Source organism: Grus americana, chromosome Z (genome assembly GCF_028858705.1).
Source record: "Grus americana isolate bGruAme1 chromosome Z, bGruAme1.mat, whole genome shotgun sequence".
Classification (NCBI taxonomy): domain Eukaryota; kingdom Metazoa; phylum Chordata; class Aves; order Gruiformes; family Gruidae; genus Grus; species Grus americana.
The window spans coordinates 82,732,876-82,746,107 of record NC_072891.1 but is presented as its reverse complement, the minus strand read 5'-3'; the positions used below and the strand labels follow the sequence as shown (position 1 = coordinate 82,746,107).

Sequence of the window (13,232 nt, the reverse complement as noted above, 5' to 3'; positions counted from 1 at the left end):
ATGCTTTCATAGCTACATGGATGGAAACTGTACAGTGAATTTCTTTTTTGATGTCAGCATGCTTCATGGTACTTTTAAAAAGCTTGAAAAATCATGCAGCTGCATTTTATAGCCATATATTACTGTAACATGACGCAAGCAGGACCATGTAAGCTAAAGCCTCTGTACCATGTGTGGACACGAGGCCACGGTGCTCCCCAGATCCAGTGTAAGCGGAGCAGACATTCTGCCTTACCTAGCAGTACTTTTTTATTCCATGAAAAGACCCAACGACAGATTAACGGTGTTTTTCCGTGGTGTTTTGCAGCTAACACTGGCACCCCGGCTCCAAGGAGAACTACCTCGCTCAGGCCTAGTCCAGCTGGTCCCTACCCCCATGGCGGCCTGGGTCCTTCCCGTCCCCTCCAGCAGGGCTCGTTACCTTCATCCCGCTCCGCCAGAGCTCCCTCCAGCCCTCCGAGCTCCCGCTGCCCACGGCTGCCCGCTGTACAGGGGCCGCCCCCCCCCCGCCACATACTGCCTTCTCCCCGGCCCCAAGCCCTCACGGAGCTCCCCGCCTCCCTCCCGCCAAACTACAACTCCCGGCACGCCCCGCGCCCGCCGTAAAGCGCGCTGCCGTAAAGTACGGACGGTGGGGAGCGGGTGTCGCCGCTGTCGCCGCCATCATCGTCACGATGTACCACAGCAGCACGCAGTGCCGGCACTGGACCTTCCGCGGCGAGGATGAGCTGGCGCGGTGCCGGGCCGACGCCAACCGCAAGTTCCGCAGCAAAGTGGTGGCGAGCGGGAAGGTGCGGGGCGGAGGGCTGTGAGGGGGGTGGCGAGGCCTCCTCCCTCCCTCCCGTCCGTCCGTCCTGTGGTGGTGGTGTGGGGGGGGTGTGTGTGTGTGTGAGGCGGCCGTGCCGGAGCGCAGCCCGTGAGTCAGGCTCAGCTTTGCTTCCCTCAAGGTCCAGCAGACTGACCCTGTGCTTCTGGAACCCCACGAGGAGCTGGCGATATGCAAATACTACGAAAAGCGGCTGCTGGACTTTTGCGCCGTCTTCAAGCCCGCCATGCCGAGATCCGTGGTGGTAAGCAGCAGTGCAGCGCCTGCCCGGGGTGGCTCGGGTCCGCTCACGGTCTGCGGTGTGACCAGCGACTGAGCCGCAGGCTTTGCCCTCTCCCTCTCCTCTCTTCGCTTGCAGCTTGTTTGTCTTATTCTTGAGAGCACGTATAGGTTTCCAGTTTTTTGTCTTTCAGTGCAGCAGCCTCTGTTTCAGAGTGCTTTTTATCTCATTCTATTTTCTGGGCAGTGCAGCGGTTTCAAAAACAGAGAGTTATTTCTCAACTTCATCTGTTCCTTGTGTCTGTTACACTTCTGTAGATGGCTTAAGGGACAGGAAAGAAAACATGTTAGCAAAGAGTAGAAACAACCCTTACAATATATGGGTTGATGATACAATGAAATCTCAATGTAGCTAAAGGAGGCGGTCCCAAAGTTGGACTGTCTAGTCCAGTTGTATCTCAGGCTTTGGTGCCTGACTGACTACAAGGCAAGCAGCTTCAAACACCTGTACTTGCACTAAACTAGCCTTGAAAGGAAAAAAAGCTGAAGCAGGGAATGAAATTGTGCTTTTTTTGTCACCTAGCCGTTAAGATGTATAACGTACATTGTCCGCTGTCAGTCCTTCCCTATTCCATATGGTGAATAACAAAGATGAAGAGTGTCTGGTCTGAAGATGTGTTTGAAACGTAGCAGTAGGCTGCCCTTACACGCTCTGTGGAGCCAGACCTTATGTTTCAGAAGTGGCTCCTGTAAGAGTGTATGTGCAGAGTCGCCAAGTAATGGTTTTGGGAAACATCTGCTGTCATGCCAATGGCGTTCAGATCAGCTTGGAAATTTGGCACTGACAGACTGACGTACTTCTAGACACGCAGAGAAGCATAACTGTTAAACATTTTGGGAAATTTACTGATTTAAAAAGTCAGATCTCTTGGCTGGGATTACTCACAACTTTCAGGATAATTTTTTCAGTCTTTGTTTTGTAAATTTAATTTAAATATCATATTTTCTCATTAAGATATTGTAGGCTTTTTAAGCATTGTCTTCCCACATATGTCTAAAAATGGAGGAGAAATAACCAAGCTGCCATTTCGTAAGGCATAAACGCATTAGACTTTGAAATATTTAACGGCATGGCATTGTGTGTGTTTTACTGCCATAGTGTATCGTGTATGCCTGTAATATATATTCAAACTTCCCTGTTCTGTTTTGTGATTTATTTTTTTAATTTATTTATATTTTTCTTAATCTATTTTTTGCTTCTATGCTTACTTATCCCTCACCTTTTTTTAATCTAGGGAACAGCTTGCATGTATTTCAAACGCTTTTACCTGAATAACTCGGTGATGGAGTACCATCCTCGGATAATAATGTGAGTTATCAATGTATCATGAGTTACTCTATCAGGCAGAACACTTGAGGTATAATCCTTATATCTGTAAAGACTTGAAAAAATGAGAAAGGAAATCCGAGAGCTTAAAGATGATTAAAGATAGAGTATGGTCCCTTTCATTTATTATTTGGAAAAGTTTGATGTGTTCAGAACATGGTGTTTTGAAGATAGACATTTTCTGAACAGAACTCTCGATAAAAAGATGGATGCTGCATAAGTGTTTGTTTTTTTTTTTTTTTTTTGTTCCCTCCTCAAGGCTAACATGTGCATTTTTGGCCTGTAAAGTAGATGAATTTAATGTGTCCAGTGCACAGTTTGTTGGTAACCTTCGAGAAAGCCCTATTGGACAGGAAAAAGCTCTTGAACAAATACTGGAATATGAACTACTACTTATTCAGCAGCTCAACTTCCATCTTATCGTCCACAACCCATACAGGCCATTTGAGGGATTTCTAATTGATTTGAAGGTAGTATTGTTTTATATGCTACATACTCTATATACTAATGTAATTCAAATCTGTTGCAGGTTGTGTTAGAACACTTTATTTTCTTTTGTGCCTGTGATCTTAAAGATCTAGTTTCTAAAGTGATAGGAAAATACCTGAAAGGAAGTCAGTTAAATTGTGGTCTTTAAGCACTTTAGATTTATTTTTGGAATAAGAAGATGGCCTGTTACTTTTTAGCTTTAAAATTAGTGTTGAATTGTGTGTTCTGAGCTCACAAACCAGAAGACAAGGAACAGCTGCTTAATTTCCTAAATACTTATTTTTTTAGACTCGCTATCCAATGCTGGAGAATCCTGAAGTTTTGAGGAAAACAGCTGATGACTTCCTCAATCGAGTGGCTCTGACAGATGCGTATCTGCTCTTTACTCCCTCGCAGATAGCTCTCACTGCCATATTATCTAGTGGCTCAAGAGCAGGAATTAATATGGAAAGGTAATCTTTTCTTTTTTGTTATAGGTATGATTTCAACAGTTTATTTGCTTCTTGTATAAAACTTTTTTGTTCTAGACATTCTTAAGTAGTAGAAGTGTGTATTTACAGGTTGTTAACACTCTGGTATGTTAAGTATGTTTCAAAACTGAAGCTGTACTGGTGTTTGTTTGTTTTCCAAGAAGTAGGTGCTAAATGCAATTAGTTGGTGTCTGGAGTTTGTATTCTTTTGGAAGAAGAAACAAAGTTTTTTCAAACTGACAACATGGCCCTAATCAGAACAGAACAGGAATTTCAGACTCATCTTGAAGATTAGAGTGAAGAAAGTGGAAATGCAGTGGAAACTGAGAGCATGAAACACCTAAAGAAAAAAAAAGAATTGTAAGGTATCTAAGGTTACAGAGTCAAATGAATTTATACTGAACTGACAGCTACAAGGCATATGGAAACTAAGGGCTGTATTTGGCTGGTACAACTGTTCAATTTCCATGGAAACAGATTAACAGTAAGTTGTTAATAACTGTTAAATCAGTCCCTTCTTACCTTTCTGTGGTCTGGCCACTGGTGGTTGCAAAAGCATTACCAAAGACTTGGCTAGCCTTGCTGAGATACATGTTTTTTTGCTTTGGGTTTTTTTTAAGGACAAAACACTGTTTTCTTCAGAAAACCAGCTGAAGTAGTTGCTGTAAGGAGCTATATCTGGAGTGGTTTAATCGCATGATGCTCTGTGTAAGCATTTTGTATCTAGAGTGTAATGCCTACAGGCACAAGGGCTGATGCTAAATGCAAACAATTCTATTTAAAGAAGCTCTCCTTTCAACTGCCCTAAATGAATCTCAAATCTCTCTTGTTCTAAAAGGGTGAGACGGTGCGGGAGTATCCTCTACAGGGTTCACTGTCCTCTCAGAATAGTGTAAAATTGTTCAGGTGCTTACTGTAACTTGAAACTTGTTGATCTCATTGCTGAATTTATATGCTGTACTACTTGTGCCAAAATTCAGAAAAGTGTGCTTACAAAAAGAACTTAGAATAATTTGTAGATAGTGTGTGAATCAAAGTGTGCTGACTTTTTCTTTGCATATTCATGAAGAACTCAAGTCTTTGTCACCTATCCGCACCATACATTTGCTGTAACCTTGTTATTTATTGTTTTACCTGAGTTTGGGCTGCTGGACCTGAGAGAAGCTAATGCCACAGCTCAGGTCTTGTGGACCTGTGAGTAGGTGGGATGGAACTTGGCAGGTTTGAAAACCTGTTGTTCCCACAATGGAAGTATTCAAAAAGTTACAGCTTCAGATAAAAACAGGTGCCACTGTGCTCTGGCAAACAGGTGGCTCCAAATTAGTTGTCAGTTCTGTTATCAGCACAAGGTTAAATAATACTCTTAAGTTTGAGCTATAGAAAAGCAGTGATGTGAACAGAGCAGCTCTTAGTGCTGGTGCCTCAGTCTGGGAGCTGCAACTGATAACCTGTGTGTGTCCATTAAGCAAGTTTGAAGTTAAGACAGACTGAACAGACTGATGCACTTTGGAGTCTTCGGATTTTTGTAATATATCCATAAGTGGACTTCCCGGGAAGGGATAAAACTAGTTGCTTGTTGTGGATCTGGGTGAGGATTGTTGCTCACATGTGTTGGGGTTTTCCCCAGGTGGTGTGTGCATGTGGTAATGCTCTTACTAAAAGGAAATTTGAATCTCTGAGGGAAGAGGAAGGGACTGAAAGACTCTGCAAGACAGCATTTGGGATTTGCTTTCAGCTGCCAACAGAAGCAGTATTGCAAGCTTTGCTGCCTGTTGGTCTGTCTGAAGACTACTCTTCTGTAGTACTTGCTTTTCCAGCAGTCATACTGTGCAATATTGTGATGTTAGTGTGACACTTCATAGAATGTTCAGCGTCAGTTGTCTTAACTCAGCAAGGCTTACTTACAAATGTTTAATTCTGCAGTGTTGGAACTTTGTTTTTTTATGTGGTTGGGGAATACTTCCTGTCATGTTCTTACAGAAGAATGTTGCAAGTAACAGATTTGCTTTTTGATCGCTTCATAGTACTTATGTAACCAAAGTGTTTTTACTAAGTCTAATCATAAAACTCCAGCAGATGTAAATAATGAATAATGTGTTTTATTAACTAATGGTAGCTGCCACAAATAATTATGACACTTTATTTTAAGAACTTATTCTTCCGTGTCTCTTTGCAGTTATTTATCAGAAAGTCTTATGCTGAAAGAAAACAGAATATCCTTAGCCAAGCTACTAGATTGCATGAAATGTAAGTAAACATTGGAAAAAATACGTTAAGCGTATGTCTAAAGGAAGAAAAATAGCTTTTTCCAAACAACAAAAGCTTTAAGCAGAAGGGTGTGCTTCAAGTGGTTTCCTTCACCTCCGGGCTGGCATAAGGTAAGTAAGTAAAACATGGGTAGTAGAATGAACTACCTGGCACTTGGATGCAAGGGGAGAAAACATTGAGACGTTCCTGTGATATAAACAGATGAAATTAAAAGGCAAAGGGCCAGATGCTTCTCCAAACATAAGTGCTATAGTCTATTAAGTGCTAGCAGCTGACTCAAGAGTGAGAAATCTGTTTTGGGAACTAGATAATGGTTTTTGTAAGTCAGGATGAAATGACTCTCTTCAGTCACAGTGACTTCAAAATTACACCTTTGGGCAAAAGCCTGCACATCACTACTACTACCACCAGAGGGTACTTTTTCTAAGCTAAATGATTAATGTTAAGCGATCTGCCGGGATTTATACTTCACTGCTGTTTTGCAGCTATAAAGATGTTTCAAAAGGTGTTTAGGTTTGCTAGTATGAGAATATATATATACATACCAAGAACGCTAGCATGGTTTAGTAAAGATAACAGAGAATATAGTACACTGATTATTACAATTTTTTTAATTAAATTAAAAGTCTAGGATATGAAATTTCCGGTAATCTGTTATTTAATGCTTTAAGCTGATGCATGCATTTAAAATGGGAGAGTGGTAGCATTAAAAATGCAGTCCTTTGACTAAGCTGACTGCAGCATACAAGTCACCAGGGTCTACAAATTCATTTTCAATTGAATTTATTAAAATTAAGTTGCTCTTCCCTTTCTCTTCCTGCTAACAAATCCAGTCTTCAGGTTTCCATTGCTGAGGTGCAAAGGGAATGCTGGGATCTCTTATTCTTCACTTGCATTGTTCTGGAAGGTAGCTGTAGCCCAAAGGCAGCTCTTCTGTAAACATGATGCCTGGAAGGGAATCTTGAAGCGTCTGTAGATTACTAGTTTTACACTGAACTGGTGGTAGAGGAAAAAGTCTTGTTTCGTGCAGGGTAGCTGTAAATTTCATTTATATTCTTAAGAAGACGGAAAACAATTTTATTATTTTTTTTAAGAGTGAGGTACAATGCTATATGAAAAAAAAAAAACCCCTGTATATTTTGAAGCTTGTTAGCAGAGAAGAGTGAACTTTACATTATTATAACTGACCTTGAGGTAATCCAGAATCAATGGTGCTAATGACTTGTTTCAGTGTAATTCCTTGTGCTCAGCTTCTGCTGTACCTTGATGTTACAATCCTCAGATGCAAGATGATAGTTAAGTCTTACATATGTAATCTTAGATCCTCTAAAGTTTGAGTGCTATGTGGGATGGGAAGTTTTGTAAGCAAGCCGTTTGGGAGGAGTTACTAGTTTGAATGTCTAATGCTTGCTTTGACAAATACAAGTATTTTTCTTGGTAAGCTTTCTGTCTCAGCTGTTTGCAATATGTTGCATGTTGCCTTGTAGTGTCTTTGGAGTCTTATTAAAATCTAGATATGATGCTTTCAAAACCTTACAAAAGTGTGAACTTCTTAGATTCTGTTTTTTCTCTGAGTACCATTTTGATCTTTTTTTTGTGTGTGTGTAGGTTTGTTTTTGGTTTTTTCCCCTAGTAGAAGCTGCTTGAAAATGTGTACTGTGCTCCTGTTATAATGAGGGAAGGGAGGGTAAATTGTTGGTTCAAGCTTAAGTATGAGGGGTAAGCAATAACAGTAGCCATACTACTGATTGATAAGCTTGTGTAATTCACAAGGTAGAGCAGAAATAATTTAATTTGCTTAGAGCTGTGTTGCTTTTGCAGGCATGAAAAATCTTATAAAGAAATATGAACTGCCAAGGCCTGAAGAGGTTGCTGCTCTAAAACAGAAGTTAGAGAAGTGTCACAGCTCGGAGCTTTCACTTAATGCAAACCTGTAAGTAGAGACTTACTCTTTAATGTGTTAAACTTCTGCCTCTTTTATTGCTATAGAAACATTAACTTTCCCTGATCTGTGTGAGTGATTGAAAATGAAGATGTCTAAATGTACTCACAAGGATGTCTATTCACATGCTTACTATGTGAATGTCTACTGGAAGCTGAGAACCAAAACTAAAAGTAGTGCTTTCAGTAATAAGTAAATACGTTGTTTTGTGCTGATTTGCACTGCAAGCTGCAATACTGATTATTTTGTAACTCAGAACTGGAATCCCAGGTGGCTTCTAAGTTCTGGCCACTTGATGTCATATGTAATGAGAATCAAGAGCTTTAAAGTCATGCGATTAAAACAAGAATTGTGTAATGGGTTAACTTTTTCTTAAGACTTATATGGATGGCAAAGGACTTCCTGATTTTTCATTTCTGCCATTTTCACTTTAGTACCCACTAAAGCTGTTAGTTGAGGCTTTGATAGTTTGTGACAATTATGTCTGTAAACTAACCTTGTGGCCAAATAAGGAGACCCCGAGTTACAAAAATACCTAAACATTTCACTTTTTTCCTGGATGGGGGTTAGGAAGAAGAGGAAAGGATATGAAGATGATGAATATGTCACAAAGAAATGTAAAATGGATGAGGTCAGTAAACCTATTGTACAAGTACTTGTTTTTCCACTCTTAACTGCCAAGACGAAAGTGACATAGCTCCTGAAACAAACTTCTCCATCTATTAATATTCTTTTACGTGTGGTTTTTTCTTTTCTTTTTTTTTTTTTTAAATGAGCCAGAGTTCATACTAGCCTGCATTTGGGAGTGTTCTTAAATACCAGTCTTTTGTGGGGAGGGGAAAGAACACATAGGCCATCCTCCCAGTGGCTTCCTGTGTTTTGAAAGTCTTTTGACAAACCATAGAAAAACATGAAGATTAGTACTTAATTCCAGCGTGTGAAACTCTGTGATGCTAGTGAGGGGAAATAGCTGTAAAACTGAGATTTGGAATATTGTGATGAAAGGAGGTTTTGGAATGCCAGGAGCTGAATACTTGAGGAGAAATCCTAGCTCTACAGGTGGAAACTCACTCCTTGGAATGCAGATGAAATATTTGAGTATATGCTGAAATATAATTAAGCAGGCTTTTTTCACGGAAGTCTTATGTGGTGGTTTTTCTGCTGGCAAGCATTTTTGAAACTGTTTTCATTTACTTTATTTGGCTTCTTGCACAAAGCAGAAGTCAGCTGCTGGACTAAATTTCTATGTCAGCCCATTTGCTAGGAAGGCTTGCATAAATTCCAGCTGGGTAGCTAGTATCTCAGGTTATAAGACCAAGTATAAATAACATGGAAACAGACCGAGGAGGGTGACTCAACTAATGAAAACAGAATTAAGGTAATCCTTTAGATCCAATCTGAACACCTTTTGGAGTTTTCATTTGTAGTGTTGACTGGAAGATGTAGAGAATACATTCTGCTGGAGGAATAGCTTTGTGAAGAACACTTTTAACTGGACTTCTCTTGATACTGAAGACATTGTACATCCTGATAGTCTAAGACACCTGAAGAAAAACCTTTGAATAGCTGAAGAGGGTCATCTGTCAAAATCTTAACATAGAATGCAGGATGTGTGGGTGGGGCTTTTTTACAATTCTGGGAGTTTTGCTATTACAAATCATCATAGTAGGTTGATGCTGTAATGTCAAACTAGACTCTAAAAATGATTTGAACAAGATTATAATAAAGGCAGCATTGAAAATACGTTCTAACAAATGTGGAACCTGAAGCATATTTTACAATAACTATTTAATGCTTTAAAAACTTTGAGTAGTGTTTACTCCAAATGCCAGTCTGAAAAATCATACTGAAACTGGCAGCTCTGTAAAACTAGCACTTTCATAACTTTCCATGTTCTCACAAAATGACTTGGAGAATGGCTCCAACTAAGCTCTGGATACTTGCTTCTTCCCTACCACAGTTTATTTTGGAGGGGGGTCTTATTTTAGTTACACTGCTGTGGTTTGAGGCAGTTTTGATTTTGTGGGTTGTTACTATATTCACAATTGTTTTTCCGAAGGAATAAACTGATTGGATAATTGACATAGCCTACAGCATTTCACGATAAACTCTTTCACAGTTTTAACAGCTCTTGAAACTTAGGATTTTTAAATATTGATATATCTGAACTACCACGGGTTTTGTACTTGTACAGTTTCATTTCTGAGTAATTATCACATGCAAGAACAGATCTGAGCTGGCCAGGACATAAAGGAGAAAGTGTGCTTAACTTTTTGAAAGCTTATAGCATGTGCATACTGCTCAGACCTTGAGGCTTTACTAATCCTGTAGTCACCTGATGTTAATGATATTTATATCTGTAAGTAATTAGGCTGTGGTGTACAAGTGCACAATCACTTCTAATCTATTTGTAAGATTTTGTTTCTTGATGTAGTGGTTTACAGCTGAAGTTAATAGCAAGGCCATAATTGGTATGGAGGTCTCATCAATGGGAAATCATAGAAGAAACACATAGGGTATGGGTTGGGCACAGATGACAGCTCTGCCAAGGCAACGAAGCCACAAAACCCACAAGATATTAGGAAAAGGTTGCAATATAAGCTCTTGGGGAAATCTCTACATAGTTGTCTATAATGCAGAAGCATGAGCTGAACCTCAAACAGGAGGTAAAGAGGGGCTGCTAAAATGACTGGGCTACCATGACTTTAAGTTTAAAGGCCTTAGTCACCACTAGTTAAGATCTTTTTTAGTCTTCTGTTCATGGAATACCTGTTAGGTATTAAATCCTGGCTGTAAAAGCATATCTTTTTCTGGTGTGGGTTTGGCAGGGGAGAGTGGCGGTGTCCTTGATAAGCATTGTGGCATGCTTGCAGAATGAAGTAGGGCTTAGTCCCATGAGGCTTTCAGTCCTGTGTCCTGGGATTAGCCACTACTAGCTAAAATTAAAAAAAATACCTAAAAATCTTCACTTTGATATATTTACTTGACTAAGTTATTTCTGTTTTATTCCCTGCACAAGACACTGAGCACAGTGGCTAATAGTGCTTGGGAGGGGCATGCAGGAAACATTTCAAATGAATCCAGGAATCAAAACTTAATTGGAGTCTCACAACAGATTAGTGCACACTTAAAGAAGCTCCTTTAACTGTGCTCGTGTTTAGCAGTGGGAGCAAGTCTGAGCGGAAATCCAGATCGTGGGCAGCCTAAGGAAAGGAAATACCCTTTCATGTTGTTCAGCAGTTGTTGGCCATGACCTTGGGTCAGGCATGTCATGAGAATCTGAAGGGGAACTTGATGTGTGTTTCGTCAAGTAACTTCTGTGTAGGCCTTGCATGAATTCTTATTTCCAGTTTGAGCTAGCCTGGCAAGTTAACCAGGACTGACAGTGCGGCAGTAGAACAGAGCAAGATAAGCATGGTCAGGTGTCCTGGCCAAATCGCTCATCTGTCAAGTAATGTGGACAAGCACTACGTTTCAAATCAGTTTAAAGTTGCTATTTAAAGCTGTTACTGATAGCAGGCACAGAAAAGTGTGTGAAACGTAATCTGCATTGGAGAATTTAAGTAACTGGCATATGTAGAAGTCACTGTGATAGCATGTGCAGCAGTATGTGTACCTGCAGCCACGTGCTGCTCAAGGCGTTGCTTTTCTCCCTTCCATTAGGAGGAGTGGACTGACGATGATCTTGTGGACTCACTGTAAGGGTGAAGGAAGAAGGAATCCTACCACTGCAGAAACTACGGCTTGGTGTGAAGTGTGTGCCTGTCTGCCACACATTCTTTACTCTCTGTCATGAGGTATTCTGTCAGTTTTCTTTATCTTTGCAATAAAGCATGTGACTTTACTAAAATAATTAGTTGTAGTTCCATTAAACCCTCATCCATTCATGGTCAAACTTAATATTAAGAAATGTTTGCTTTAAGAACTCTGTCACTCAGGGGAGAGTCTTGGTTCAGGAACAGTACTGGGTTTGACTTCAGCTGCTGCCTTGCTGCAACACTGCACTTAGGCCAAACTGGGCATTCAGTGAAGAGGGTAGGTGCAAGCAGGGGACAGATCTGGTAACAGACCCATACCAGCTGTAGAGCAGGATGTGCTCCCCTCTGCCCAAGCTTGTCACTGAAGCAGTGACATGACACTTGGTATGTTTGGGAAGTTCTTCTCAAATGTACTAAAATGGTGCAGCAACATACTTTACAATATGGAAAGTAATAATCACACCTTTGTGACTTAGTCTGCAGCTGTGATCTCAGATTAGGTTGCTGTGACTAACTGACGTGGGGGCAACTGAGAAGACTATTTTAAAAAATCTTCCTAAGTAGTTACGTGTCTTCCAAACTGAGAGTGAAGTCCACTTCCTTTTCATACAGTGTTTTAGAACACAAGCAATTCTATAGTAGACACACCTAACTGCAACTTTGGGAATTTCCTGGTTCAATTCTCAGCACTGCATTTTCTATGTAATGGGTAAATAGCCAGCCAAATCTGTTTGTTGTACTACCTACACCCAGCCAACTAAATCTACAAAATAACCCACTTTATCCACCTTGGTTTTGACAAATCTTTCTATACCAGGGTCATCAGTTGACTAGCCAGGGAAGAAAAGCAGATATCGCAACTTCACTTCAGCAAGCCTGACGCCATTTACACACCGCCTTCATAATCAAGTGAAGAAAGCATGACTTAACACTGTGTAAGGTTGTGTGCTTTAAGTTCTGAACTAGTGGGAAGCTACAAGCAGAGCGTTAAACTCATCACACACAAAAATGTTACAGTGGGGACTGTGACTTATGTGACTGAACAGTGTACAGAGAGTAGGGCAGGAAAAAAGATTAATTACCTTTTCCTCTGAGATGCAGTGTGATACAGGCTTGGCAGCAATAGCTCAAGCAGTGGCTTGAGGGACAGTTTAAAAAAGAATTCAGGAGTACCAAGGTCTTGCAAACAGCTCTGTCTTCACTAGGCTGTACTAAGAGCATCCCCTCTGTCTACTAAGCGTAGTACTCGTGGCACTTGGGAGCTCTTGCAGTGCTGGCACCCGCATTCAAGAAAGCTGCCCCAGCTGGAGAGCGGAGTAGCACTGCAAGAGCCAACTGCAAACCTCGAAGATGTGCACTAGTACAACAGCAAAGACCCAAAGATAAGGCTGAACAATGTAGTGTGGCAGGGAATGGAAAAAGCAGGAGGTACTGTGCAGTTGTAATGGCGTGCAACACCAATTACACAATTACTGATGCAATTATCTCATTAGTCTTGTCAATCTCAGCACCCTTTTATTCCTTATTAGATCACTGCCTAGAAAAGTTACAAACAGCGATGCTGAAATACCCCTGAATCAACTGCATATTTTGCTGCTAATTTTTTTTAACAGTTTTAACATCCACTTTCTCGCCCTATGAGAGGTATGTACAAATTGAGGCACGTGGAGGATTCATGCTAAAAAAGTGACACGGCATGAACATTTCGAAGTACATCATGTGTGCAGACACTGTAAAAAATATCCACACCAGCCAAAGTTAGGCAGTTTCCATAAAGAGTTCATCTGCAGCTTGATTTATTTTAAAAACTTAATTTTCACTTATAAAAATAATATTTATGGTAGACTTACAGTACACAAAAGACCAACCAATA

At 40.6% G+C, this 13,232-nt stretch overlaps 1 protein-coding gene across 2 annotated transcripts; it reads left to right on the top strand.

Annotated features, from left to right (window-relative positions):
- The first annotated feature begins 644 nt into the window (after nt 1-644).
- CCNH (cyclin H) lies at nt 645-13,120 on the top strand. Of its 2 annotated transcripts, XR_008574634.1 has the most exons (10): nt 645-791; nt 948-1,070; nt 2,341-2,414; nt 2,692-2,902; nt 3,210-3,373; nt 5,568-5,638; nt 7,481-7,592; nt 8,172-8,232; nt 11,265-11,398; nt 12,177-13,120. XR_008574634.1 is itself a non-coding variant. In XM_054809418.1 (9 exons), exons 1-9 carry the CDS (start codon nt 675-677, stop codon nt 11,301-11,303), a joined length of 972 nt encoding a protein of 323 aa, XP_054665393.1. In that variant the 5' UTR covers nt 645-674; the 3' UTR covers nt 11,304-11,451. The 2 variants fall into 2 exon arrangements, 1 of the variants encoding a protein (XP_054665393.1); XM_054809418.1 differs by lacking the exon at nt 12,177-13,120 and having other exon boundaries at nt 11,265-11,451.
- Nucleotides 13,121-13,232: the final 112 nt, after the last annotated feature.

Coding starts and splice junctions, on each gene's coding strand:
- CCNH (XM_054809418.1), top strand. CDS start 675: ATGTACCACAGCAGCACGCAGTGCCGGCACTGGACCTTCCGCGGCGAG. Junction 5,639..7,480: donor GCTACTAGATTGCATGAAAT/GTAAGTAAACAT, acceptor TTGCTTTTGCAG/GCATGAAAAATCTTATAAAG. Junction 8,233..11,264: donor AGAAATGTAAAATGGATGAG/GTCAGTAAACCT, acceptor CCCTTCCATTAG/GAGGAGTGGACTGACGATGA.